The following is a 27,546-nucleotide window of genomic DNA, read 5'->3' as shown; positions in this document are numbered from 1 at the left end:
ATCTCCAAAGAAGCTGTTTTTGACGGACTGATGTTTTGTTATTGCAGGTTCCCACTTCCCAAATATCCCCAGCATGGAACAAGATAAACGTCCTTTTCATCAATTTTTTATTTGCTCGGAATTCGGTTGTCTGTTTCTTTACGGGGCTTTACGTCTGGTGGTATTTCCTTATCTTATTGAGATATTTTCAAAAGTCTTAGTAAAAAATCCCTAGTACAAGAACATTGCAGTACATTTGTAAAAACATCTTCCGACGGTGTTTTGTTGAAGCTTCACAAATATGACGCACTATCGACAACTATTGCCTAAAATTAGCCGCGACGGTGCAGTGAATTGTCCGAGTAAAAAGGTAACAAATTCTAAGAAAATTACACAATACATTTACAAATAGGGTTATATCAGCTCCTGTGCTACTGCTGTCCTCATCTCAACATTTCTTTGCTTATCTGGAACAATTGATACCATTCTTGATAGCGAAAACGCCGTGACGCCGTCTTAGGTCGCCTCTCGCTGAGATCCCTTTGATGGAGAGGCCACTTTTACTAACTGTAAAATAGCCACCTGCCGGAATTTTTGTCCAAAGACTGCTTCACACACAAGGCCCTATATAGAAGGTATGCTCATTAGGCCAAAGCAGCGATTTCCGTGACGTCACAGGTACGAAGCGTCGGACGGCTGTAATGCAATCCTATGGAAAATGACCCAACTTTAGGGCTCTCCCACATAGCTGCCAGACTCACCACTAAGGTAAAAATCATATCATATAAAAGCTCAAATCAAGACGAACAAGAAACCTATCTGACGTTTTTACGTATTACTAACGGCTTAGACACTATTCAAGTATATTCAGAGCTCTGCATTAGCTCACTTTTTCTGCCGTCAATGCCACTACAAATGCCTATAGTCGGCGCACGTGCTCTTGTCGAGCGGGGACCACCAGTCGGGCGATTCGGAGCTGCCGCCCAATCAGAACGCCGCAATGCCGTGACGTCATTGGTCGCACACGACACGTTATGGAGATAGGGATGAGACAGCCCTGCTTCACACACAGAGCATAAATGTGATGGGCAGCTAAGTAGATAGGGCTTTACTGTTAACGCTCTGAATGTGAAGCTGTCTCTCGGCAAAAAATTGTGGCAGGCCGCTATTTTACTGTTGGTGTAACCATAGCCTCAGGTTCATTTAAGTCTGATGAGCCTAAGAACAGAGTGTAAGCAGCTGTTGAATCATGCACATTTTATATTGCCGCATAAATATCTGAGAAATTTCTGACCAAGAGCTTTTGCTCTTGCTACTTTTCTCAGTTTCCCCCAATCCATAGTGATAGGTAGGTACCGGTTTAAGCAGTAGGTTTTGCCTTTTTACATTTTTTGCTACATCTCAGAAACTAGTTGATAGGTATACAATGAGGCCATTGTAGGGGAGTATAGCAGGCATGTGCACAAAACAAATGAATCGCAAGCTTTGAAATATATAGCCAGAAATTTGCTAACTTTCATACTTAGGGGCAAAACCAACTGCTAAAACCCATGAGACCTGTACCTACCTGCATTTCATGTGATCAAAGAGCAGAGTGATCTAGGCATTTTAACTCTTTGTTCTTTCCCAGTTCCTAGTTTTGTCAGACTCAATTTGTCTTACTATTTCAGTCTTTTAATGGCTAGGGCTTAGATAAAGTCAGTTTCTGGGGCTCTCTCTCTTGTGTTTATGCCATGAGTTATGTGCATTCATATTTTAGGCTTTTGCTCCAATTCAAGACTGGTTGAAGTCCCAAGAAGCAAGAGCTAAGGGGTGCTCTGAATATTTATTTTGGTTAGCCTGTAGTGGGTATGCTTTCCCAACACCAACATCCAAAGATTTCTTCTGAATCTGCCAGTGGCTTGGATAGGGGTTGGGTATCTATTTTATGCTACTTGAACTGGGCACTGACTTGGATAGGATCTGGGACCTGGTGATTTGACTTCCTTTATTGATATGGACCTATCTGTAGTGGCTCATGCTCAGCATTTCGCTTTTCTCTCCCATGTACTTATCTCCAGAGTATACATATTTTTACGAGCTGATTACAAGCTGATGGGCACAAAATGACCTTAGTAGTTGGCATGCTCTGAACCCCAATAAACAAACAATATAAGCCGATTATAATTGATTACACTTTTTCAGGAAAGGACAGCTTTTACAGTCATGTCTGAGGCACAAACTGCAGGGGATGCTGTGCAGGCCAACAGTTCACCTTCACCACTCCAGGATGGCCTGAGCACTGCATCCACGCCTGAGTCAGCAGTGCAGTCTTCTGGAGATGCACCCACACAGTCCGCTGAAAAAGACACAAAGCCTGTGGCATCTGAAGTGGAGCCAGTGCCTGTGTCACTGGCTAGTCACATGGCAGGAGATAAGGCAGAGCATGCTCAGCTGCAAGAAAAGCCTGATCTGCCTTCTGGTGGTTCTTTTGAGCCCCAGCCGAATTCAGACACCTCAGCAGCCAATGGTTCAGTTGATTCTCCCTGCAAGGCCGCTCAAGATAAGCCATCTTCTGAGCCCACAGATTCCCCAACCCCTGCCAAGCTTTCATCTGTGCCTTCAGAGAAGTCTGATTCCTCGCAATCTGCCGATGCTGCGTCTCCTCCAGCTGCCGTAGCCCCGCCCGCTAAAGCTCCTGCTGAAGCTCCTGGTGAAGCTCCTGCCGAACCTCCGGCCGCGCCCCCTGCTGAACCCCCCGCGGCACCTCCGGCCGATTCCGGCCAGGACGACTCCGGCTGTGACACGGAGCCGGAGCCGGAGCGGCAGTCGTCGGCGCCGGCGTCGATGGCCGAGCGGCGCGGCCCCGAGATGGCCGACGTCGAGAAGCTGGCGCGCTCGGTGGTCTCCGACACGCTGGAGAAGGCCAAGCAGGAGGCCAGCCTGCAGCGCTCGCTGGATAACCGGCGCCAGGACCCGGACACCGACGACGACGGCTGGCTCGACATCGTCGGCAACGGACAGCTGAAAAAGAAGGTGCGTATCGGGGTTTGGTTAACATAAAAGCAGTAGGGAATAGGGATGCTCTTGGATCTACAATGTATCGGTGAATCGTCGCGGTTATCGCAGGTGGTTATAATGTTGTGTATTTTGTGTATGTATATACATTCCCGGACCCCCTCCTTGCTTGCCACTCGGAGCCGTGGGTCCGACCGACTTATCCTTGGCAGGTGCTGTACCCCGGCAGGGGTGACACCTCTGACCGACCTCTCTGTGAGTTGACCGCGCTGACTGACTCCTCTCCTCCACAGGTGCTGACCGCTGGCCGCGGTGACCGCTCCGACCGGCCGCAGCGCAGTCAGCTGGCCTCCGTGCACCTCTCTGCCCACTTTGAGGACGGGCGGCCGGTGAGCGGTCTGCCCGAGCGTCTGACGTTCGGCCTGGGAGACGGAGAGGTGATCACCGGTCTGGACATGGCCGTGGGCCTGATGCAACCCGGAGAGACGGCCGAGGTCTACATGGACGCCAGGTGGGTGTCATTGAGGGGAGGGGGCGGCGGAGACGGCCGAGGTCTACATGGACGCCAGGTGGGTCAGTGTCTGGAAAGGGACGGGACAGCGGCAACGGAGGAGGCGAGATGGTGAAGAGGGCAGGGGCGCTCGTCGTCGAGAGTTAGTGGAAGATCATGACCAGGAAGTAAGAATGTACTGACTAGAGTAACTGAGTAATGTTTTAAGAAGTTTAGTAATTGTTTCAGTTCTACTGGTCTGATAATTATCAGCTGGCAGGGTCTGGTGCGCTTGACAAGGGGTTGGTGGAGGATATCTTGTTGACTGGCACCATTGTTTGCTATCCTCTTGATAAACGCCTGGTTAGACGCCTGACGTCTGATAAGAATGGGATAGTCCGCACTGGCAGGATCCCAGCCCAAAAGGCTAGACAGAGGACAGATCGCCGCTTGTTTATCTACGCGATACCGTTTGTGATGAATCTGCATCACTCTTTTGTAGATCCAGGATATTTTGTACACCCAACCAGTTTCACATGCATATTCGTTTTTTGAGCCCAAAAGGTCAACGGACGCTCAAGCTAATAGCTGATCCCGAATCATATTTCATTCCCCTCCCCCACCCTAACGTCTCGTTGCCCCTGCTGTCCTCTAACCAGGGACGTTCTTCTCTCAGGTTCGCGTACGGCGAGAAGGGTCTGGACGACTCTGTGCCGCCCAACACGAACCTGATCTTCACTGTACAGCTGGAGAGCGTCCAGCCGGAGCCCAAGTATGAGGAGATGAGCGCCGAGCAGCGCCTCGAGATCGGGTCAGTAAGGGACTCGGGGGAGGGGAAAGGTCGGGTCAGTGGCGGGCTCGGGTGGGATGATCGGGTCAGTGGCTCCCGACCATCCCAGGCACCACGCATTGGGAACGAATAGAAGCGCCATCTCGCAGAGTTGCAGACACAAATTTGCAAGCTTTGGTGTATGTATTACACTGCGGGCTTGTGGAATTACTCTCCATGGTCTGATGGTGCATGCCCCCTGCCACCATGTTACAATTTCCTCACTGTCACTGTTGCTTTATAATCCAACAACCCCTCTCTTCTCAGGAGTCAGAAGCGAGACCGCGGCAACTGGTGGTTCAAGCGTGAGGACTTCAACCACGCCATCCAGTGCTACCGACGGGCGCTGGACTTTTTCGACAACGAGTCTGATGAATTCACGGTACGTTCCCCGGGTGTGTGCGGGCGGTACGGCGCCGCCATCGACTGGGCGAGCCGGCTCGGAGTCTGTTCTGGAGCGTTCCGCCGCGTCGATACGTCGATAAGCCATACTGCCGCCGGTTTCCGGCGCTTATCGATCTAGTGCTGGGTTGGCTGTAATGTGTATGGCTAAGCGGAAGGTGCCAGGGGATGATCCAGCTTGATTGAATAGGTTTTAAAAGTACTTGATATTTCTTATGTTTGGCTGCGATGTAAAAAGAAACTTTGGTTCGTAAGGTATAAATAGTCTGACGGTACTATTTAAGTGGGGTATTCATTGCCGTACTGAAGTGATCCAAATGAACCCGAATTTTACAAGGAACTCCGGAACAAGGAGCGGTTGGTTTTGTTTAATGCTACCCACCGGCTCCACCGTGAATTGCCTCTGGGTAATCGCATTTCAATAGTTTTGGTGATAGTTACTCTGGCTGGGTGCAGTGTAATTTCTGTTGTGTAATTTATAATGTGTAGTCGCAGCATCAGCCATTAGCTCTTCTCACTGTGTGTCAGCTGACGCTACGTCGTTATCGACGGCTATCGGCGAACAAACAGCCCATTACTGATAGTGAGACGACGGGGTATCTAACAAGATAGTATGGTGACATGGTTATTCACCAGCAATATTGCCGTCGTATTTCACTTGGGCCGTTTGTGTTTTCCGTTACCCATTTCGGACCGACAAGCGAAGTGTTATACTAAGCACTTAACCGGATTGCGCCGGTTTTAGTCGGTTTCCAGTCGGACTCGATCCAGCAAATGACCGTCCGCTGCCCGACCGACGAACTCAATGTGGCCCGACCGCGCCGTTTCATTTTTGGCCACATGGCGCCACTTTTTATTAGGATAATTCATTGCCGACTGCCCGTCGTCGGCCGTTGGAATTTAGACTCCTATTCACACTGATATGAATCGATATGACTCAGAGGCGTAGTCCCAGCGGCCGTGACCTAACCTCCCTGGCCTGACCTGACCTGACCTGACCTGACCTGACCTGACCCTCCGCAGGGTCTACCGGACGACGTGCACCTGCTCTTCGAGGAGCGGCTCAAGGTGCACAACAACATGGCAGCCGCCCAGATGAAGCTCGAGGCGTACGACGCGGCTCTGCGCTCCCTCCAGCTGGTGCTGACCTGCCAGCCCAACAACGTTAAGGCGCTGTTCAGGAAGGGCAAGGTGCTGATGGCACAGAACCAGGTGGCGGACGCGGCCGAGACGCTGCGAGAGGCGCTCAAACACAGCCCCGACAACCGCACCGTGCAGGCTGAGCTCAACCGCGTGCTGGTGCGTACTGCGGACGGGGTAGGGCGATGGGTGAGAAGGTTGATGTTTGCTGGGAGGCCGAGGAACATCAGTTACGGAATAGGATGTGCGCACGTTCGGTTGTTTAGATGGTGTGGTTCTTGAGAAGGGTGGAAAAAACAACATTTTCATGATATAATTTTTGGATTGTACGCGAACTTCTGTACGATGCACATACCGTAAAAGGTTCAGTGGATTGCTCCTGCCGCATCCAGCTGTGCTGCGGACGCATTTGATCTCGAAGCTTAATATTTTACGCCACTGCCTTTCTGCCTTTCCTCCCGTTCCGCCGCTGTCGACTGAGCCCCGCTCCCTCCGCTCTCACAGGGCGTTCAGCGAAAACAGGCCGAGGAGCAGAAGAGCATGTACCGCAAGATGCTGGGCCTGCCTCCGGCCGAGGAACGTCCGGCGTCGGCGCAGGCCACAAAGGTAGCCTCCTTATCCTGGCTTCCGTCCAAGGTACGGTCCCGGACGTTCCCTCTCCCGGCGCGGAGCGGTCTCCGACGGAGCTGGCGAGATGTCGTTATCGGTCGATCAGTTATCGATTTTAGCTGATAGGATTTATGCCACGGCGGCTAGATATGGGGCGATAGCAGCCCGGGCGGGCCCTCCCCACCGGCCGACGGGCTGAGAGATAAGCCCCCCCCCCCCCACCCCCTGGGTGACAGGACCCCGCCCCACCTGCTCCCAATCCACGTGTGGAGCACCTGGCGGACTGCCCGGCCGAGCCGTGACGTCATTTGTATACTGCCCCTTTCGAGCTGTTTACTCAATGACGTCATTTGACGCGGTGTCTGCTGTGTTTAAATGGGCCGGAGTCGTACCGGTTGCATCACGCCCGTCCCAGTTTCCGTGTCATGGAGACACGTGGCTGGTAGGATGATGAGACCGTGTCGCATCTTGCAGAGTGCATGGGCTGCACCATTGGGTTGTTTATTGACAGTGCTGGTCTCACCACCCGGCAGAAATTAGGTAACTAAAACCAACGGGTTGAACGCTCCGCTCGGTATTTGGGGGTCTGGACGTCTCTTGTATGAGGATGGGTAAATATTGCTGGAAATAGGCTAGGGTTTCCGGTTTTATTCGGGAGACTTGCCAATGGTCCCCCACTCGCCTTTCATAAGTCGTAGCCGCTGGGGGTCATCAGACTCAACAATCGTTCCGCTTCAAATTACACAAGAAATTTTACAGTTGACTTGGTTGGGAAAATGGATACATTTTTTTTTTTGCTTCCGCATTCGCAAGTGATTTTTTTCGAATTTTGCAGCCCGTTGGTTACGCGCGTGGCTTTAAAAATGAATACTTACTTGTCGATTTATTAAGTCGGACGATCCATTTATTTTGTTTATCTGCCAAAACACCCCTACTTAATCTCGACACATTCTTCGGGTTGCGAAAGTTCAGCCACGCCGCCTTTAGTCTGTAAAAACAATCGGTTGGACGACGTTCAAAGGGTGACTGACTTCATGTCATGTGTTGGTCCGCTTTCCATCCATGTTGCAACGCCCTCGTGGCCAGGCGCCCGAGGCATTTTAATGACTCTCATGATCTCACATGAGTTTTGCAACGCTAGGTGCAATCGTGGTGTCAGGTTCTGCAGTCTGCATGCTTCGGTCCTTCTACCCTTTGCTGGAAAGGAAACTTCATATTGTCAGAAGCAATATGATTGTCGGTAAAGTCTAGCATGTTTTTTTTTTCACGAGATGAGAAAGCTTCAATTCAAACCATGAAGCTGGTGTAAAAAAACGTTTTTTTTTGCTGCTACTGGTATGAAACAAAAGCCCACTTTAAGCCCATACTTATGCGCATACTTATTTAACCCGCGCCCAGATGGGGTCTGCCGAGCAACGCGGTCTGATGGGGGGGGGGGGGCATTTTGGCCCCCCCTCAGATCTCGAGAACCACGCAACATAGCGACAAGCGGTAAACGGTGTTGGATAGCCCCAACAGGGAACTACCTTGTGACCCAATTTCATTGACCTCGGTCAAACCGATGACGTCACAGGTCAGGTCAAAGGTCGAATTTTCACCGTTTACAGGCATTTCAAGAAATGCGTTGTAAAATCGTGTAAAATGCATTTCATTGAAAATCATCGATGGGGAAATGTTCTTCAAACACATATTTTGCTATTTGAGGTCACTGATACCAGGTCAGGTCACAGAGGTCAGGTCACTGGGGGGTCACAATATGAAAGTGTCGTGTGATACATGTTTTGTGGTCCATTTTACATGACAAATGCGATTATGTGGGTCAGACAGACTTTAGGGCCAGCTTAGGTCACGTTTTGGTCAAGGTCAGGTCAAGGTCAGGTCAAGGTCAGGTCAAATTAGGTCAAATTTCAAAGTTGATATTTTTGCATAAAATGGGTATCGATTCGATGCAGCTCGTCACGGGGAGTTCAATGGTGGTCTCCGTTTTGCGCTACGAGGTCTAGAATTGCTAAAAATTGAGTTCAAAAATTTGACGTCATCAATTTTTAACAGTTTTTTCGCTATAACTTGGCCAAAAAAAGAGGTATCGATCTAAAATTGGGTATGTATATCGAAGAGCGCAGGGACTATCACATATATTCCGGTTTTTTCGAAATTCGAAAAAATTTTGGAAATTTTTTGAGAGCCTAAAAAAATCATTTTTTTCATTTTTGGGGGTCAAAATCCAAAAATTTCAAAAATCCGAGATAGCAGTTTTGTAGCGCCGTCTTTTCTCTACACAACCACATAAAGAACTTTAAAATTGCTTGTGAACTGTAGAATTGGTGAGCGTTTCAAGATGTCATGTTTTTTGCTCATTTTTACTCGAACATGACCTCAGTTTGACCTCAATAACTCCTGACCTGAGGTGACCTGTGACTTGAAATTTTGTGTGAAGGTGTCAAATTGATGTCCGGTAAGGTACCCAAAATTTGGCGGCGCTGCGCGCCGCCGTTTTCTAGCTATTTAAGAAAAACCACAGGGGGGGCCAAAATGGCCCCCCCCCCCATCAGGGCGCGGGTTAAGCCTTTTTCTATCCGAATTTAGTCCATAATTTGATTTACATCGCAAAAAAGACTGAATTTACCTTTCGTCCTTAGACGTGAACAAAAACACGATAAAAGGCTTTATTTCGCTTCTGTATAGCGCAAGAAAGGGCTGAAATGAGCTCGGGCACAGTGAGGGCTAACTTTTAGTTCACGTCATTTGCCGCTATTTGGGAACGGCGGATATCCGTCTACCAGCAGCAGATTCGTGAATACCATTCTGCTGTTGGATACAGTGTTTTGTTGGCTGTGGACAAAAGCATAAAAACGTAGCCAAATTAATGTAGCCTAAACGCTAACAAATGATTAAATCGTCGGCTAGGCCTAATTTCAGACGTTATGATTCGCACTCCTGTCTCCTGATGTCATTCCTCTGCTGGCATATTTTGCTGCATATATACTTGTGGCCCCTTATGTCAAGCTTGAAATTAAGAAGTTGACAAAAAGTTTTTTTTTAACTTCACCTCTGACTTCATGGTATCAGCACTTTTGAAGAGATCTGCACCATGACACTCCATGACATTGGAGCTTATGGTGATGTACAGGGTGTCTCAAAAGTTCGTTGACACATTTCCCACGCCCATAAAGCATATAAAAACCGGCCAAAAATCTCAGGTTTTGGTGTCTGTGTGCACACTAGACAAATATGCATGCTTTGACAACTGATTCGGAAGGTTGGAAATCAAACTATTTGCTGTATCTCCAAAAATATATGTCCATACCGATTTTCGTCGCTCCGTCAGCTGCCGGAGGCTGATAAAAGGTAACCAGCTTTCAAGCTCTTGTAGGGGAATCCCCTCCAGTTTCTGCGTCAGATTTAGGTTTGACGAGCTCCCCGGCAACATCCGCTTCTCCCTGAAAGCCGACAGCTTGCATCGACACCATCCGTGAGCATTTTGTAGGTCTTCTCTGGCGCAAACTCCTTCATGAATGACTGGCGCCGACCTCACAAGCACCATTTTCCTTTTCAAAACAACCCCCTTCCTGAACAAATGGGAAGCGCCATGGGCGAATTTTTCGCAGCATATCATAGAAGAATGTGTCGGCCATCTGATTCTTAGACACGTTGTGCAAATTTTGCAATTCCCAAACGCTCATCATTCCCCATGACAATACCTTCGTTGAGTTGCGGAGTGTTTTCTTCAGAAGAGGTTCTGCTTTGTAAACGGCCAAAACCTGTCCATCGTGCGGTTTTGTCGGGATTTTGTGTCTAAAAGGAAGCTATTCGCTCCAGATCTGCCTCTTGAAACTTCGTAGGATAAAAATTTACATTAATTGACACTTTTGGAGGGTCAGTTCGTCAGTTGTCCTTGGCATTGATGATTTTCGTGTTATTTTTCCCCAAAATTTAGCGTTATAGATATTATAAACAATTTCAAATGATACTTTGTCTTTATTTTACGGTGACCTGCAATTTTTGAAACTGGTTAACCTCTGTCTGTGAGCTTCTTGTCAGTTTTCAATAGTTATGACTTCATTTTCAGCTGCTTTCCGGAGCACGAGTCTGCTGCCGTGCGAGGGTCGTTCAAAACGCTGTTAGTCTCGCATGGTTTTGTCCTTCAAAAATTTTAGCCGCCGTTTTTATTAGATGATCATCATGTTGTACTCATCCTCGCCGACAGTTTGCCATGGGTCATTTCCTACTTAACCATTCCCATTACTTCTGAAATAGAGAGTTTCTCAGTCGACCCGATTTTGCGACCTCCATTTTCATGCCTGACCCATGGTCAGAGATGAACCCTTTTTGTAAGCGCATGAAGGGTCGAATGCGCTTGAAAACAATGAGGCTGCTTGAGGAAGGTTGTTACGAATGCCCATGCAAAATTTCGACCGTTAATTAATTGTTGATTTAGAATTATTGACAAAAAAAAGCATGACTGGTACCTGTCAACGAACTTTTGAGACACCCTGTACGGTTCTGCGTAAGCTCGAATATTTTATCAGTGATCTCGTCCAAAAATAGATGCAAGCCTAAAAATACATACAGTTACAGAGTCCTCACAGACTCTTGGTGCCTCAAAATTTCAATGCGATAAACATTTGAGTTTGCCATGTGCTGATGATACGTATCGAAAATTTGTTTACTGAAATTTTGTTCTCATTAGTCTCATTAGTATCATGTTTCATTTATCTCCGAGAAAATAAATGTCGCAAAGCCTTTGGCTCAGCCTTTAAACACAATTAGTCCATCAGAGTGTTCTTACCCATCACTGAAATAGTCCAGTTCGATTGTATCAGGTCACAGATAGTTTAATATCTGAATTAACCCGCACCGTCACATCAAGTTTGACCTTCATTATATTTGTAGAAAGCCATGTGCGGCTGCATTCGATCAACCTTATAACTCATCTTTCCGCGTGAGTCTGAACCGAGTTAATTGGTCGGAACATGATGGCGACAACGCGGCTAATCTAGTTGGTACCGATGATGTACGACTCCCTTTTAATGTCCTCCCCCTTCCATCAGGTTCTCCCCATACCTAGTGCTGCTGTTTACCTGTATTTTGTTTTACGGCTTGTCGTACCCCACCTTACGTGAATGTTCTGACTGTATACAGAGTGTGACGGTATTCTGACACTTGATGGTATGCATCGAATCATTTTTTGTCTTTCTTGTCTCTCTGTGTCCCATGTGTCTCCTGTTTCTCCCTACCACTAGTTATACGTTCTGACCCTCTGTCTCTGCCTGTCGTCACCAATCACTCCCGGTGGAGCTGCCGTATGTTCTACCGTCTGTGTTTCCCCACCAATGCGCAGATGTTATGTGTACCTACAGCCCTTCTGACTCTCCCCGCCGTCACCTATCGTCCCCGGTGGAGCTGCTGGATGTTTAACTGTGTGTCTCGTCTCCCCACCAATACGCAGATGTTGTGACAGTCTACAGTCGTTCTGACCCTCTGTCTCTCTCCCGTCTTCGCCAATCGTTCCCGGTAAATCTGTTAGATGTTTACCGCCTGTATCTCCCCAACAATGTGCAGATGGTCTGTGTACAACCGTTCTGACCCTCTTTTCTCTCCCTCGTCGTCGCCAGTCGTTCCCGGTGAAGCTGCTGGTGTCCTGTGTTTCATGTTCTACAGTCCTTGTCTCCCCACCCAGTGCGGTATGCTGGCTGTACACAGTCGTTCTGACTCCCTCTCCCGTCGTCGCCAGTCGTTCCCGGTGAAGCTGCTCGTGGCCGGCGTGGCGTGTGCGCTGGCTGCCATCGCCGTCCACCGTCTGAAGCTGTTCTAGCGGCGCCCTCGGCCGCTGGTAGCGCTCGGCGCGGCCGCTCCTTTCTCCCAGCTGCGCCCTCCAGTGCCCTCCCGGGCGGCCACTCCGTGCCCAACCGTCCCGCTCAGATACCCCTCTATGGCAGAGATTCTGTGCTCACAAGTGTCGGCGCTCAAGTGGCTCGCTCACAGCGCTGAATAGTGATATGGAGTGAGGCCGGTCAGTGGTCCACTCAGCGTATACCGGTGGCGGCGTCTGTGTATCTGTGAGTGTGGAGTGAACTGAACAGAGTGGACTCGGTGGGTGGGAACGGTGACCTACGCCCAGTTTAAACGGTACTCCAGAGCATGATTATATGATTATTGGATGAATGTGTGAACACTGCGGGCATAGCCCGATATCGTGCCGAGCAAAGAGTGAGCCCAGAGCTGGACTTTTGCCCCCAGAACTGGGAGCGAGAGAGATTATAACCGTGTCGGAGCTCCGATGTCCGCGAAGCGGCGGACCGGGGACGGTCGGCCACATCGCTAACACAGAGAGAAACGGAAGGGAATCGTGGACCAATTGTTGCTGATTGCTGTTGTATTGTGTTGCACTGCACCGAGCCCAGTTGGCACTTGTGAGCAGATGCCGAATAAATTTATCTAGTCCATACCGTCTGTGGGGAAAAGGAGGCGCGAGAAGACGTCATGTGCAATCGGAATCGGAATGATGAGGTATCGGAGTACGGAAGCAAAATACTAAATCAGTAAGATCACGGTACTATGTATCGTAACGGTGTATAGGCCCATGTCAATGTAAGAAGAACGCAGTTGGAATGAGATGTTCAAAGGACATCTGTTATGACAATTTTCCGAGTGGTGGCATGGTGCAAAAAGGTACGGTTGATTTTTACGTGGGATCATTTGAATTTTGTGGTGACTTTTAATAAGATGACGATGTGAACATCCACTTCAATATCTTCATTATCGGTTCATTGCTAGCGAAGTATTTCCCCCACGTAGAGAACGGGCATGCTTAGGTTGCAAATCTTTATCTAGCCCTCGACGATTATAATGGGATCTCCATTGGTGTTAAATTGCGTGACGTAAACGGATAACCGTGAATGCGATTGGTGAGACGTAATTTGGTACAAGATTATTGTAAATTGTGTCAATAAAAGAGCACAAATGCTCTTCCGACCCAATGAGGCCAACGCTAGTGGCCTCATTGTCATATTATCAGAGAGCATCATCGATTAAAACACTGAAAAAAATTCATACTAATGAAGATATTTGCTGTAAAAGAAATTAGGTGCAGATTAGGTCAAATCGGGTGCATTCGCCGGATAGCCCGTCGTGAAAACGGCTTTTATCAAGTTATTGTGAGATCGATTTGAGTTGAACCGGGTTTATATCGTCGAGATGTTTATATCGCCGAGTTAACATTGAAAAACTACCAACCACTGTAAACAATCTTATTGAGAAAAAAAAAAATAACGTGAACTCCCTTACTTCTACAGTACGTTTCCTTCTATGATCGCGATCAGCGATGTATGTACAGGTAATCAGGTATTGTATAGGTAATCCGTTATAATGAGTTAAAATTGTAATCAGCAGAAGTAAGTACCGCGGAAGTGCCGACCGACCGCCGACTGACTGGAAGGTAGACTGTACCGCAGCGCACCGTCCGCACTCCACAGCCGCGTTACACATTACACCGGCGCGGCGGTGGGTATGCTGCGCCGCAATACACACCGAGTCTGTGTGCTTGGCGGCGAGTCCGCTCTTATATAACCTGTGCGCTGTAGTTTCGGCGCTGGATTTGGAGGTTTATTGATTAGTCACTAGTAGGCATGGCACGGGGAGGGACTGACAGACAGCACTGGAACATTGAGCTGCACGGCAATATGCGTGCAACATTTGAGATTGAAAAGTAGGTAAGAAGGTGTTATAATTCATAAAATGTATGGTTTTGTTGTGACAGTTTATCTTTAAATGTATAACCGTTTATCATTTAAGGGACCCTCCCACCTTCAAAAAAGTTAATGAATTGGCACGAAAGTGATGTCGCTCGGTTCAGAAAGAGCGAAAACGAATATCTACCAAATTTCATCGAAAAATATTCACCGGTTTTCAAGATATTAGACTTTTACTTTTGTTTACTTTTTGGGATCTCCGCTGTTCCTAGCGACTTTATTTGAAAGTGCGGCATTTGTTGCGCGCAAAGCAGCATATACCACCGCGTGCTACAAAACGTTTTAGTAAAAGATTTAAAAATCGTTAGATCTCCGCTGACGTCACAAATTCTAAGGGGGCATACCAATGCACTAGCCCCTTAGAATCCGAAAACTGCAAGTTTGAAATTCCATATCTCCGAATTAAAGCATTTGTCGATGTTGTGAGTGCCCAAACCGGTATTTGCAGGCCATGGCCACCAATTTGGCTATCTCAACTCAAAACTAATGTTAAGGTGGGAGTGTCCCTTTAAGTGAATGGTACGCTTTTATAAAATGGATCGCTAAAAATGAAAGAGAACCTAACCCCAGAAGTTATTAGTTACTTCGTCGCAGCGACAGAAAAATTGCATTTAATGTTGTATGCACCATCCCATGTTCCTGTGAAAAGAGACGCCCATCCTGGCTAACCAGTTGTTGATACTGTTCTGACTGCGCCACGTAATACCTCTCCGCGGACTGGTCCGTTATTTCGTCATTATCAAGTCATTATTGCGTGTTCTCACCTCACCAGCCGCTGGCCGCCGCCACCGTCCCTATAAAAGTGAGAAGTGACGTCGCAGCTTCGAGAAGTGCCGTCGTTCCAGTCGCCACGAAACTCCGTCATGAACATGATTATGTCGTCATGGCAACATGGGCTGCAATCGCTTCAAGAGAAGGCAATCGGATCGAACCAGATGCGATTCTCTGAAGACAATGTATGTAGCTGGATGAGCATCTGGAAAAGAGATGATCGATTTTAAAACGGGATTCGAGACGGAATGATGGTCGTTTTTCGCAATCTCTTGTAACAAGAAATGCATTTTGGTCGCCGTGCCGAACCAAGATCAATTTTGATTATTTTCAGCCCGTCACCTGCGTGCTACATGTGGAAACTTTATTTCGATCAGTGGCAATTCCATGCTGAAGCGCAGACATCTAATCCTTCTTTTCGAACACATGCGCAGACATCGTTTTCTTTTTTCAGGAGTTGTGTGAAATTGATGCCCGGAGAGGTACTGAAAACGGCGAGTCGATATTCGCAGCCGTTTCTGAGTTATCTGCGAAAAACACAGGGACCCCCCCCCCCCCCCAGCGTCGCGGGTTTAAGTGCGGACTCGCCGCCAAGCACATCGACTCGATGTGTATTGCGGCGCAGCATACCTACCAGTACCGTCTGTAATGTGTTGCGCGGCTGTGGCCGGTGCGCTGCGGTACAGTCTAACTTCCAGTGAGACGGCGGACGGACTCGGCACTACTGCAATGCTCATTGCCATCACCGTGCACCGAACATACGGATACGGATACCGCGGGCTTGGGGCATTGTACCCGAGCTCTGGAGTTCAAACTCAAAAGCTCAGTCAATATGTGGCCTCATGTATGTACTGTGTGGATTACACAAGAGATTCCGTTTGCCTACACTTTTATAAGTGAAGTTAAGGTGGTACAAATAAGTGATATCCAGATCCCATAAGCTCCTATCTTTTATCTAGCTTTTTCCGATGCCTTTGATTTCTGTTGCGTCCATTTTTCACGTCCGTCGGTCCGGCCCGCCCCCCCCCCCCCCCCTCCTCCAACACATCCGGTCTGCAGCCGGATCACGACCGTCGGCCGGCCATGAGCCGTGCGCCTGCGTCGGATCGACACGTGTTGCATCAGCGACGCGTCGAGCCGTCGGCGCCGACGCATCGAGTCCGACGGCCGGCGCGGCGCACGTGCGAATCACGCGGCGGGCCTGGGCAGCGGCGCCGGTGTTCAAATCTCGTCTCGCTTCAACCGTGGTTCGGCCGAGACTGACGTGTCGTCTTGGCCGGAGGATGCAGGTCGAGCTGGCAGAGGGTCGGCCGTCGGCACGGCGCCGCCGCCGGTCGATCGATGTCGGCCGTGCCCCGGGGCGATGGCGAGGGCGGCCGGGGGCTGCGCGCTCGGCGACCGTCCGCGCGGCACGCCGGTCACCTTGTGCCGTCCTCTGACACGGACTCCGCCGCCGGCGCCGCCGCCGCTGCCGGAGACGGAGACGGTCACACAGTGAACCGCGGTCCGTGCCGAGACACACATGGAGAACGGAGAGGTGCCCGCCGAGGCCGACGGCCTCATGGGCAAGAAGGGCAAGTACTCGCCGACTGTAGCGAGTGGTGCCGACGCCGCGCCGACCAAACGTGAGTGACCCGGCGCCCGACCGGACCGGACTCTGTGATCAGTCGATACACGGTGATCGATATTCGGTGCGTGAGGGACCTTGATTGGTAGGCATTGTATGCAAACGGTTTCAGGATATTTTACCTCAGACGCATTCAATAATATTCATTATATCAGCTATTATTATCGGTGTTCTATAAATTTAATTGTTCTTTTATGCCAATGAACCGCAAGTCACATGTAAGCTGCTCATTTGGTTCAATTCACTAATTCACTAACGTAGCCTAAATCTCATTCAAACTAAAATGACATGACGATTGCAGCATAAATTATAGGTACCGTATTACGGTCACACGCTGCGGTGCATGACGGGTGTCATTAGGTGTCCGTGTCGATAGTCTAGGTTTAGTCGAAAGGAGATGAATTGTTTTGCAAGCCATTTGTGGTTGCTTGGATCTTCAAAAGAATTAGCATTGTTATCCCTCGCATTTATTGGGGAAGGGTTGAACGAACCCCCTCGGTTTCTGGGGAATAGCTCGCGCAAAAAGCGGCCGAGCGCAACGAAAATTCCAGTGCCCTCGACCTCGAGATAAACAACTTAAAATTTTCTTATTTTTTCTCTTACCTAAATTAAATTTTCTCTTAAAATATCATGACCCTACCTGACCCAAATGACCTTTGACCTAGCTGTGACCTATTTCTCGAGACCGTGTTTTGCCGGAATCGGGATTCGGCGTATGTCGGCTCGCATTATCGGCGCATTTGCAGTCTTGTTGTTGTTTTAAACGTTCAGACACGTGAATTGATGTTGGTCTCATGCATTATGGTTGGTGCTTAGGTCACGTGAAGGTCAGGTCAGGTCATTGAGCTTTGATGACCTTGATCAACTTTTTGGAGTTCGACATAGGGTATTTTTTTAGCTGATTTTGAATTTGGCAACCATTTCAGCATTTACGAAGTAATTTTTTGGTGCCTTCTTAATATGTCAAGAAGCTGTCAGTGGTGGTTGACACCTACTATGAAAAGGACTACGGATACTCGCTAACGTCACAAAGTCTAAGAGATATTCAAATGCATTAGCCCCTCAGAATAAAAAAATGCAGAGTTTGAAATTGAATATCTCCGAATCAAAGCATTTCTCGATGTTTAAGTGCCCAAACCAGTAATTACAAACCAGGAACCCCAATTTGGATATCTCACCTGGCGGGCTCCGCCGGGACAAGAAACTGGCGGGGGGGCCGATTCGGCCCCCCCCCTCAGATCTCAAAAACTACACATCGCAGCGACAAACGGTAAACGGCATCGGATACGCACGGTCAAGATCTACAATTTTTACTAAGGTCATTTTCAGGTCAGGTCAAAGATGACGTCACAGGGGTCGAAAAAGTCAAAATGGCGGCGCTAGATATGGAGAGAGTTTTTCTCGAATAACTTTCGAATTAGTCAAGATAGGAACAAACTAAGGGCATCATCGTGATCCTCTCGTCAATCCGCATCGAATGATATATATATGTTGACCTCGAAAGGTCAAGGTCAAAGGTTGACCTCAGGTCACGTGACCTCGAGGTCATCATGTATATCATTCGATGCGTCTTGACGAGCTGAACACAATGAGACCATCCACGCGTCTGTATCTTGTTCCTGTACGGAGTTATTGGCCAAAAACCTTTGGTGACCTTTGATGACGTCACATGACCTCACAGCTTCCCAACAGCAAAACAGACCTCAAGGTAGTCAAGGTTGATCGTATATAAAGTCATGTATGGTATATGGGGCCATTCTGACCCGTTTTAGTGGTAAAAACAGGGAGTTGATTTTTCCCCCATTGACTTATAATGGGGAGGTCGCGAAACTGACCTGACCTTAGGTCACCGATATCAAAATTCTGAGATATACAAATTGCACATACTGGTACCCTAACTAAAGCCTGAAGAGAAGAAATTGTTCGGTCAAAAACTCTAGCTCTGGCGTGATTGCAAACTTTTCTGAGGTAGGGTCACCAAACCGCCTCTGGTGACCTGACCTGAGGTCAGATCAACTAAAAATTTTCAGACATGTTGCGTAGAAGCCTTTTAGGAAAAGTCAGAAAATTTGAGCTTCCTAGCTCAACGCGTTTGGGAGAAATAACCAAAAAACCTCAGGGGGGGGGGGCTCCTGAGGCCCCCCCCCCCCCCGCCAGGAATAGGGTTAAAACTTATGTTAAGGTGGGATGATCATTTTAAAAGCAATAAGCATACTTTTTGTGTAACAGTTTTTTAGTGTGTGAGAATGCCTTCCCCACGCGCCAGCTTATTCGGTCTTGCGCCATGCATCGTTAGTTTGTTCTGGAGTGTTTGTCCGCGTCTTCATTGGTTATGGCGATGAAACTGAATGTTATCCGTCTATGCAGAGCATTCTTCACTTGCAGTGATTTGCTCGATAAGGGCTTTGCGACCCAAGCGGTCTTGTCTTCGCTAGAAATAACACTTATACCTACCAGTTCACTTTTAAAAGTGCATATAGCTTCTTTGGTTTTAATGGAAAGGACGTCACTTAGACGGTTTCGTCAGAGATAACAAATGACTTTTTTCATAAACCATTGCGACAGAATCCGTGAGGTATACGTTTCACTAAGCACATAACGGCGTCACTGGAAGGATTCTTCGTCAGTCACCCATCCTCCCATGGGGGCCAGTACGATACATTGTCATTGTGTACGCTGAGAAAAAAAAACAGCGACGACCGCTTTCCCCGGCTATATGCAACTGGGCTCCCTTCCAATACAGAATGGATGGCGAGCGACGGACGAACAGGCGCCAGAGTCACGACACTGGCTCGTGATATCGGGGGGGGGGGGGGTCGGTGGGTCAGGGGTCAGCGTGTCGGTGGGGCACGACAGCAGCCTTCAGCCAGCGGTCATCACCGACGACGACAAATGACGTCGCTGTTGAATCCATCGACAGACAGCGACGTTCTTTTTCCGAACACAACTGAATGTCGCAATCCGGAAATAATCCAACGACAGACGTTAATGTAGCGTGATTTATATCCTTGACTTTCAAATCCACGACATCACCGTGATAGCTGGACGTGTTTGGACTTAGGGATATGCCATGATATCACATCGCCACTTACAGAGTGTGATTGTGATGTTAACCATCGTCGCCCGACGCCCGTATTAACCCTCGCATGTGTAGGGGGGGGGGGGTCGGATGGACCCCCCCATGGTTTTTCGCGAATAACTCGCGTAAAAAGCGGCCGATCGCGACGAAACTCTCAGTACCCTCGCATTGATCAATTTTACACCCACCCTGAAAATTTCATGACCCTGACCCAAATGACCTTTGACCTGTGACCTCTTTTCCGAGACCATGTTTGCCCGGAATCGCGATTTCGCGTATGTCGGCTCGCACTAGCCGCGTGTTTGCAAGCTTTTCGTGGTTTGAAACGTTCAAACATGTGATTTGATGTTACTCCCGTGTGTGTCAAGGTCACCTGAAGGTCAGGTCAGGTCATTGACCTTTGGTGACCTCGGGTGACCTCGGGTCACTTTTTCGAGTTTGACATGTTTCTAGGCTAGTTTTTGGAGCTGAGCTCGAATTTAGCAACCATTTGAACATTTACGAAGTAGTTTTGGTGACTTCGTAACATGTTACGAAGCTGTCAGAGGCGGTTGACACGAATACCCGTCACGACGCCTACTGGTTGACCTGACCTGACCTGACCCGACCTGGTCTAAATGCTTCAAGACATCATCTGTGATCAAAACTAACACGATATTCGTGATCAGCACCCCGAAAAACCCCTTAGCAGCCACACTTTACCCCAGCCAGCCTTCCCAAATGGGGCCCATATGGGCCCCAAGTGGGCAGCAAACTGGGGCCCATCTGGGCTGCCCACTTGGGGCCCAGATGTGTTTGTCATGGGCGTCCAACTGGGTCTCATATGGGCAGCCCAGATGGCCCCATATGGGGCCCAGCCGGGGCACATATGGGTCCCACATGGGCTTTCCCAGCCGGGACCCACATGGGTATAAGCGAAAAATCCCACATGGGGCTCATGTGGGTTCGAAATGGGACCCATATGGGGCCCAGCCGGGTCCCATATGGGCTTTCCCAGCCGGGACCCAAATGGGTATAAGCGAAAAATCCCACCTGGAGCCCATGTGAGTTCGAAATGGGACCCAGCTGGGACCCATACCCAGCCAACATTATTACCTTGGCCCCACATGGGGCCCACGTGGGCCACTTGGTGGAACCCATGTGGGCAGCCCATGTGGGGCCCACATAAATTTGTCCCTGGGTAAATGGTAGGGCCCACCTGGGCTGGCCCACGTGGGCTCAAGGTGGGTACCATATGGGGCCCACCTGGGCTCAAGATGGGCACCATATGTGGCCCACCTGGGCTGGCCCACATGGGCTCAAGGTGGGTATCATATGGGGTCCACGTGGGCCAGCAGATGTGGGCCCTAGGTGGGCCCCATGCTGGCTCACCTCCCTAGCATCGTTTGTATTAATCAATAAATATTCACCAAAGCCCATCTTAGTTCCCACCAGAACCTACAATTAATTTCAATATGATTATAATATAATCGATGTCTGCTATTTCAATCACTCCCCCTGATCATTGCTGAACGTTCGCCACCGCAACAAAACAAACTGTCAGTGATCAATATTTATATTATCGATAAACACAAAAATGCTGTTTAAACTCTCTCCTCTCTTCTGTTCATCTCTAGACTTCTTCTCTCATCTGCTCCTCCGCTTAAAGGGACCATCCCACTTAACATTAGTTTTGAGTTGAGATAGCCAAATTGGTGGCCATGGCCTGAAAATACCGGTTTGGGCATTCACAACATCGAAAAATGCTTTAATTCGGAGATATGGAATTTCAAACTTGCAGTTTTCGGATTCTAAGGGGCTAATGCATTAGTATGCCCCCTTAGAATTTGTGACGTCAGCGGAGATCTAACGATTTTTAAATCTTTTACTAAAACGTTTGGCAGCACGCGGTGGTACTATTGGTCTCAAGATAAGGGTCCAGGCGACCTGTAGGTTTGATGCGGTGAATACCCCCACCTCCGCCACACTCGCTCGGTGCTACGGAGCTCCGATCTCGCGACCGGTCACCTGTACTTGTAGACTGTGCCGCATGGCATAGCAGTTGGGCGGGCCAGCGGAGCTTAGGCGGAAACTAGCGCCGCGTTTGACAGAGAAGGACGCTCACCATTCCGGCGGGAGGGCCGCTCGCCATTTTAACTCCATGCAGCGCCCCGGTGACAATGAAAGACACTACATGAGGACGACACTACAGGGTTCCACAAAAGTTATTATGTCCACTACCTATGACAACACTTTCCGGTTCCTAATCGTGTCTACACCTGAGGGATGACGATTTAGGCTGCACTCCTGCATTGCACGGTCCTTGGCCGCAGAACATGAGGTGACGAACGAACCTCGGGTCACGGATCACCGAGCTACGGCCAGTTTCACAGAGATTGTCCACCTGAACGGCTGCGTCGCTACATGAAGGTCTGAAATTTTTATCAAGGGAGCTGAACCAGACAGTCGGCATGCTCCAGGCCGAAATGGCACAGCGTGTCATAGCTGATTGGTTGGGACATCTGCCTGTTGTTTTTGTTTGCAAGTCTTAATTATGGGCGAACTGTCTGCACAGTCCGGTGTTGTTGGTATACGCATACGGCTGCTGGCAGAGTTGCTGATCGTTCCAGTTTGCCGGCGTGCGCCTACCATTTCAAACGTTACAAAAATCGCATTGAAAAAGGCGGCCGGGAAGAGGGGCCAGTAGTTAGCGACAAAATTGGCCAAGCGGCTCGCGCTGAAGCGCTATCACATCTCCAAACAGGACCGTGAGACGCTATTGGAAGAGCTCTCCGAGGCTCATTACCTACCTTCGGCCCAATACTAAGCCAACGCATGGTCAATGACATGTTGGCATGCATTTTCAATCAGGACGGCGCGCCAGCTCATCGCTCTGCCAAGGCCTATCGGTGGTGCGAATCAGTGTTCGCCATGGGCCGGGCCAGCCCAATGGGCCATGGGCTGGGCTGGGCTACGGGCTGGGCTGGGCCCTAAAATATGAAGGATCGATGGGCTGTGGATGGGCTGGGCCAAAAAATGTTAAGTGGAGTCAGGGGTTACATAGTCAGGTTATACATAGCTTATTACTGTGCAGTGTGTAATACTCAAAAACGAGTTAATAAAGCACGCATGCAATGTCCATTGTGCATGCTGCTCGCAAATGATTGTTTTTTGCTACATTTGGATACCTATGTGTCTTCAATAGCTTTTAAATCCGTTCATTTTTGACGGGCTGGGCCGGGCTGGGCTTTGACACTTTTACCATGAATGGGCTCGGGCTGGGCCGGGCTGTGAACCCATGGGCCTGGGCTGGGCTGGGCTGGGATTTTGCGGCCCGTGGCAAACACTGGTGCGAATTGAACGTGTCAGACTTCTGAAGGAAAGAGATGCTAGCCGGCTGCCATTCGGACCTCATCCTGATCGACGAACTTCAGGCTATCGTCCAGCAGGACCTGGACAAACAGAAGCCGGCGGCCAGCCTCGGCGCCTTGTCGTTACAGCTCAAACGGGCATGATAAAAAAATCCAGCCGTATTTACTGCACAACCTAGTTACCAGCATGCAAATTTGCGTTCGTATGTAAGTTCCTGTTCGTGGGAAATAAACTGAACTCTAAAGAGAATCGCTGTCCCCAATGTAGCAACTTAGAGAGAACATTTTTTTAGAGGATAAAACTTATGCCGGACCATGTAGCTCACATCATTCTGCATTGCAGTTTCACCTTATGACTGCAAGACGTGGCAGTTTGTTTAGGACGTAGCAATTAATGTTGTCATGATCGGCATACCGCCGACAACGTCATTTATCACTATTTATACCATTATCTTAACGATTGCATATTTCAACCTTCATAACTTTTAATTTCCTAAGTTGTTTCATATGATTTAATTTATTGCGCTGAACAACTTTTGAACAGTTCATTTCAAAAACTGCATTGTTAAAGCTTCGGTAGGGTTAACCAGTAAACAATATGTAAAGTGTTACTCTCGCCCCGTTCGCTATGTGTTCGCTTCATACTTCTATAGAACGTGATATCATTCCAAGAAAGCACGAATAGTGTAGAGTATAGAAGCCATTCCCACCGATGGGACTCGAAGCGACGCAGCTAGGTAATGCATAAGACTGATTGGCGATTTCAGCTTATAGACAAGACAAGGCTAACGTTCTCAAAAATCAAATCCACACGGAACAGACATATTTCAAGAGTGCACGTGTCTCGTTGTCGTTGTATCCGTTATTCCTCGTCAGTCGTCGGACCTATCGGCTTTCTGAATACCGAGAGGGGTCTAGAGTGGGGGGGGGGGTGCTGGACCCCGCCGCCGTTTCACCCATAATTAAGCTAAACGCCTTGCAAACAAAAACAACACCCAGCGATTCACAATCAAGTTAAAGAAGCGTCAGAGCAACATGTGACCTCTGAGGTCAGGTCACGTGCACAGGTGCAGGGTGTTCATTAGCGAATAGTAAGCCCCCGCTGGAGCCCCAAATGATCGCCGGCCATCGTGCAGACGAGGCCTTCGACGACACACGGCAGCGTTCAGTTCATCAAGGGTCTTGGACTCTTGAGTTCGCTCCGCAACTTGAGTTGCTTGAGGTTAAACGGTGAAGTCCAAGCAGGAAAAATCCAGACTGCAGAGTGACCAGGGGTGCTGGGATCTTGTTCAGTTGCTCGAAGGTGATGAGAGTCTAGCGATTCTTTAATAATCTGTCCAGTATTCACGTTCGCAATGGATTAAGAAACCCTGGGAAGGCATTTTTAAATATATGGACTAATGATGTCAGTTACAGAAAGTTGTGATACCGATTCCAAACCAAATACCAACAGGAACCGTGGGAAAATACCGAAACCGAACCGACTTGGGAATATCAGGGAAATACCAACTTTTTACCAAAGTCACAGTCTCTTTTACATTAGCGAGGACTCACAATACCTACCAACAAAATACCAAATGTGTTAGCCTCGAAACGCCAAATACCAAGTTGGTATCGGTTTGGTATCGGTATGCCAAAAAAGTTGGTATTCGATTGACATCTCTAAGATGGACAATCCTCCACAATATGAAACTAAACTGGAAACATTATCGCCCGATCCTAATGACCGTCATCTACCCTGACAGCATGGTGTCGAGGCTGGAAGCGTGCACCTTTTGGCTCACGGCTCAGTGAAGCGGACGAATGGTTCGAAAGGGTGATATTGAGTGACGAGAAGTGGCTCGCGCTACAGCAAGCACCCGCAAGAATAATACAGGCTCCTTCGCCGAAGAATACACAAAAGTTGATTCCATACAAGGATGTGCACGGAGCGAAGGTCTTGGCCGAGGTCTGCTGCACGGAGAAGCAAGCTTTCATCGAGCGACACAACTGATTTCTGTTTGTGCGATGTAAAATGTCTAAGATTTATCATTCCAACGGTGAGCTGCTTATGCATTATGTCTTATGCCTCTGGCAGGACTGACTTTATGTCATCTTTTATTGATTACCCTGTAATTTAGGGGATAGCGCGTGGATGTTTAAATGCGGTTATCCCACACCGTAGACAGCGTTTACACTTGCTTTACGTGTAAAGAGAGAAAGTGTCGTGTAACTGATTTGTTAAACGTCTAGACGATTAACAAACTGTTAAACGTCTAGTAGACATTTCGTCTGATCTGAAATATGTCGTATTGTTATATAAAATGAATTATTTACCATTAAGCACCCGAAAGATATCGGCGGTACGGGATGAAATTATTAAACCGCTCGTAGGTGGAAAAAATATTTTAAACGTCTCGCCTAACGGCTTGACGTTTAAAAGATTTGTTCTACCTATTCGCGGTTTAATATATAATCACCCCGTATTTCAGTTGGAACGGTAGTTAATGACAAAAAAGCTCCAATATCTATGTAATGTCGTTTATGACGTTGCACATGGTTCAAAACGCAAAAGTTGAGCATCTATCTTGCACGGAGTGAAGCGATACGAGCACGACTCCATGTGCAAACGACAGTCTTAAATCATTTTCTATCATCAAAATAACTTTTAATATGTCCCGTTCCTTGTTGAATTACGATGGTGAGGTCACGTCATTGACCTAGATTAACGTGAACTTTATAGAAAATAACGAGTCAGAAAAGTTGCAAGGTCTCGGAAGAATATGAAGTCCTGTGAATTTTATTTATCTGCAGAAGTTGACCTAGCAATGACGGAGTTGCCAAGCCGCAATATTTTAGGACCGAGTGAAGTCTTTTATGACGTCAAAGGTCAGTGACTCGACGAGAATTGAAAATGTAATTGGTCGTTGGTGTCACCAGAGAATCGGCTTGAATCAAGTCAGGTGTGCTATTTTCAGCTTTCTATGGTTGCCTTGTTGAGAGCAATCGCAAGAAGTCTGGGGTAGGTAACACCCGTCAACCTCAACCATGGGAAGTTATGTATGCTTTTGCGGAGTGAGCTTTAAAACTAGTGCGCCCCATGCACTGTCGTTTTTTCCGCTTGCTGTCGGTTTTCCAATATATGGAAGCCAGTTACAGGCGTCTCAGTCTCTCATTGGTCAATCGCACACACCACGTGTGGTTCATCAATGACCAATGAGAAGATGAGAAACGCCAGCAAACTGACAGCATGCTGATTTGGTGATCAAACAGCGCCCTGACCACACCCCCTCCCATCTATCGCTGACACCCTGCTCGGTAAATCGTCTCGAGACGCGACTGAGCAAGGCCCTCCGCCCTTCGACCGGTTACCGCCGCCGGCATAATTACGCCTGATTCCGACTGCACCGCTGAACACCACACTGCGGCGAGCGACCCCGCTGTCAGACTCGGGCCGAACGCACCCCCTCCCCAACCCCCACTCCAGCTGTGGCGAGGGTGAGGGTATTCACCGCATCAAACCTACAGGCTGCCTGGACCCTTATCTTGAGACCAATAGTACATATATGCTGCTTTGCGCGCAACAAATGCCGCACTTTCAAATAAAGTCGCTAGGAACAGCGGAGATCCCAAAAAGTAAACAAAAGTAAAAGTCTAATATCTTGAAAACCGGTGAATATTTTTCGATGAAATTTGGTAGATACCGTAAACCGGGGTGAGTTGATATGGATTTTGAGGTTATTCTAGATTTCGTTAAAAGCCACATTCATTTACGGAATTCTTTTTGTGCCAGTTTCATGGCACATGCCTTGGGGAGGCAATCAGCAAAAATGAATAAAAAATGTATATATTAAGCCCCTTTTTTAAAACGCCAAAGTTCATATCAACTCACCACCCCACAGGGGGTGAGTTGATATGATTTTGGATTTTTCAAAATTTCTCGGCTAAAGAAGCTCAGAGGTGAGTTGATAAAATGCCAGTGTTTAAAAAAAGGATGAGAGAACACATCCTGAAAGAAACCATTAGAAAAATGCTAGTAGTTTGGCAGCAGACCTCACATTCATGAAAACGCAATCATGTCCAACACAGCGCGATCAAAATGGCTTGATTTTAGCAGCATCATTTTTTCGCTTTATGATACTTAGTTTTACTTAGAACATTCTGAACTTGGCTAGTCACGTGTCCTGAAGCCAACGGTATCAAAACTGGCAATATATTTTGGAATTACAAGTGTATTTTCTTGTAATTAAAACACATTGTCAGTTGCGGGTCAAGGTTGATATGCCTCTGACAGAAATAATGGATTGAAATGAAAGAATACATATACTTCTGAGCTTTTGTTGACTGGTAGTCAACAAAATATTAATGAAGTGAAGTGAAGCGAATCTAATTCGGACTGTATTCTAAGCGACATAAAACAGAATTCGGCATCAAAAGCCAAAATTAACCCTCGCACTTATAGGCGGGCGAACGGACCACCTCGGCTTTTCGCACATAACTCGCGCAAAAAGCGGCCGATCACGACGAAACTTTCAGTACCTCT

At 48.2% G+C, this 27,546-nt stretch overlaps 2 protein-coding genes across 3 annotated transcripts in view; both read left to right on the top strand.

Annotated features, from left to right (window-relative positions):
* Window positions 1-226: 226 nt before the first annotated feature.
* Window positions 227-12,892, top strand: LOC122386069 (peptidyl-prolyl cis-trans isomerase FKBP8-like). Of its 2 annotated transcripts, none has more exons than XM_043374856.1 (8): window positions 227-349; window positions 2,164-2,994; window positions 3,270-3,487; window positions 4,143-4,277; window positions 4,563-4,677; window positions 5,721-5,996; window positions 6,342-6,443; window positions 12,181-12,892. In XM_043374856.1, the coding sequence occupies exons 1-8, from the start codon at window positions 281-283 to the stop codon at window positions 12,259-12,261; spliced, it is 1,827 nt and encodes a 608-aa protein (XP_043230791.1). In that variant the 5' UTR covers window positions 227-280; the 3' UTR covers window positions 12,262-12,892. The 2 variants fall into 2 exon arrangements, with proteins under 2 accessions (XP_043230791.1, XP_043230790.1); XM_043374855.1 differs by having other exon boundaries at window positions 6,342-6,473.
* A 3,303-nt stretch (window positions 12,893-16,195) lies between these two features.
* LOC122386062 (putative inorganic phosphate cotransporter) overlaps window positions 16,196-27,546 on the top strand; it is a 40,776-nt gene continuing 29,425 nt past the window's right edge. Inside the window, exon 1 of the mRNA XM_043374842.1 lies at window positions 16,196-16,593. Coding sequence (XP_043230777.1) covers window positions 16,491-16,593 — 103 coding nt within the window. The 5' untranslated portion in view covers window positions 16,196-16,490. The remainder of the gene's footprint in view (window positions 16,594-27,546) is intronic.

The sequence above is a fragment of the Amphibalanus amphitrite genome, unplaced genomic scaffold, assembly GCF_019059575.1.
Source record: "Amphibalanus amphitrite isolate SeventyFive unplaced genomic scaffold, NRLGWU_Aamphi_draft 000239F_arrow, whole genome shotgun sequence".
Taxonomy (NCBI): Eukaryota; Metazoa; Arthropoda; class Thecostraca; order Balanomorpha; family Balanidae; genus Amphibalanus; species Amphibalanus amphitrite.
The sequence above is the reverse complement of the archived record's forward strand: the minus strand, read 5'-3'. Positions and strand labels throughout refer to the sequence as shown.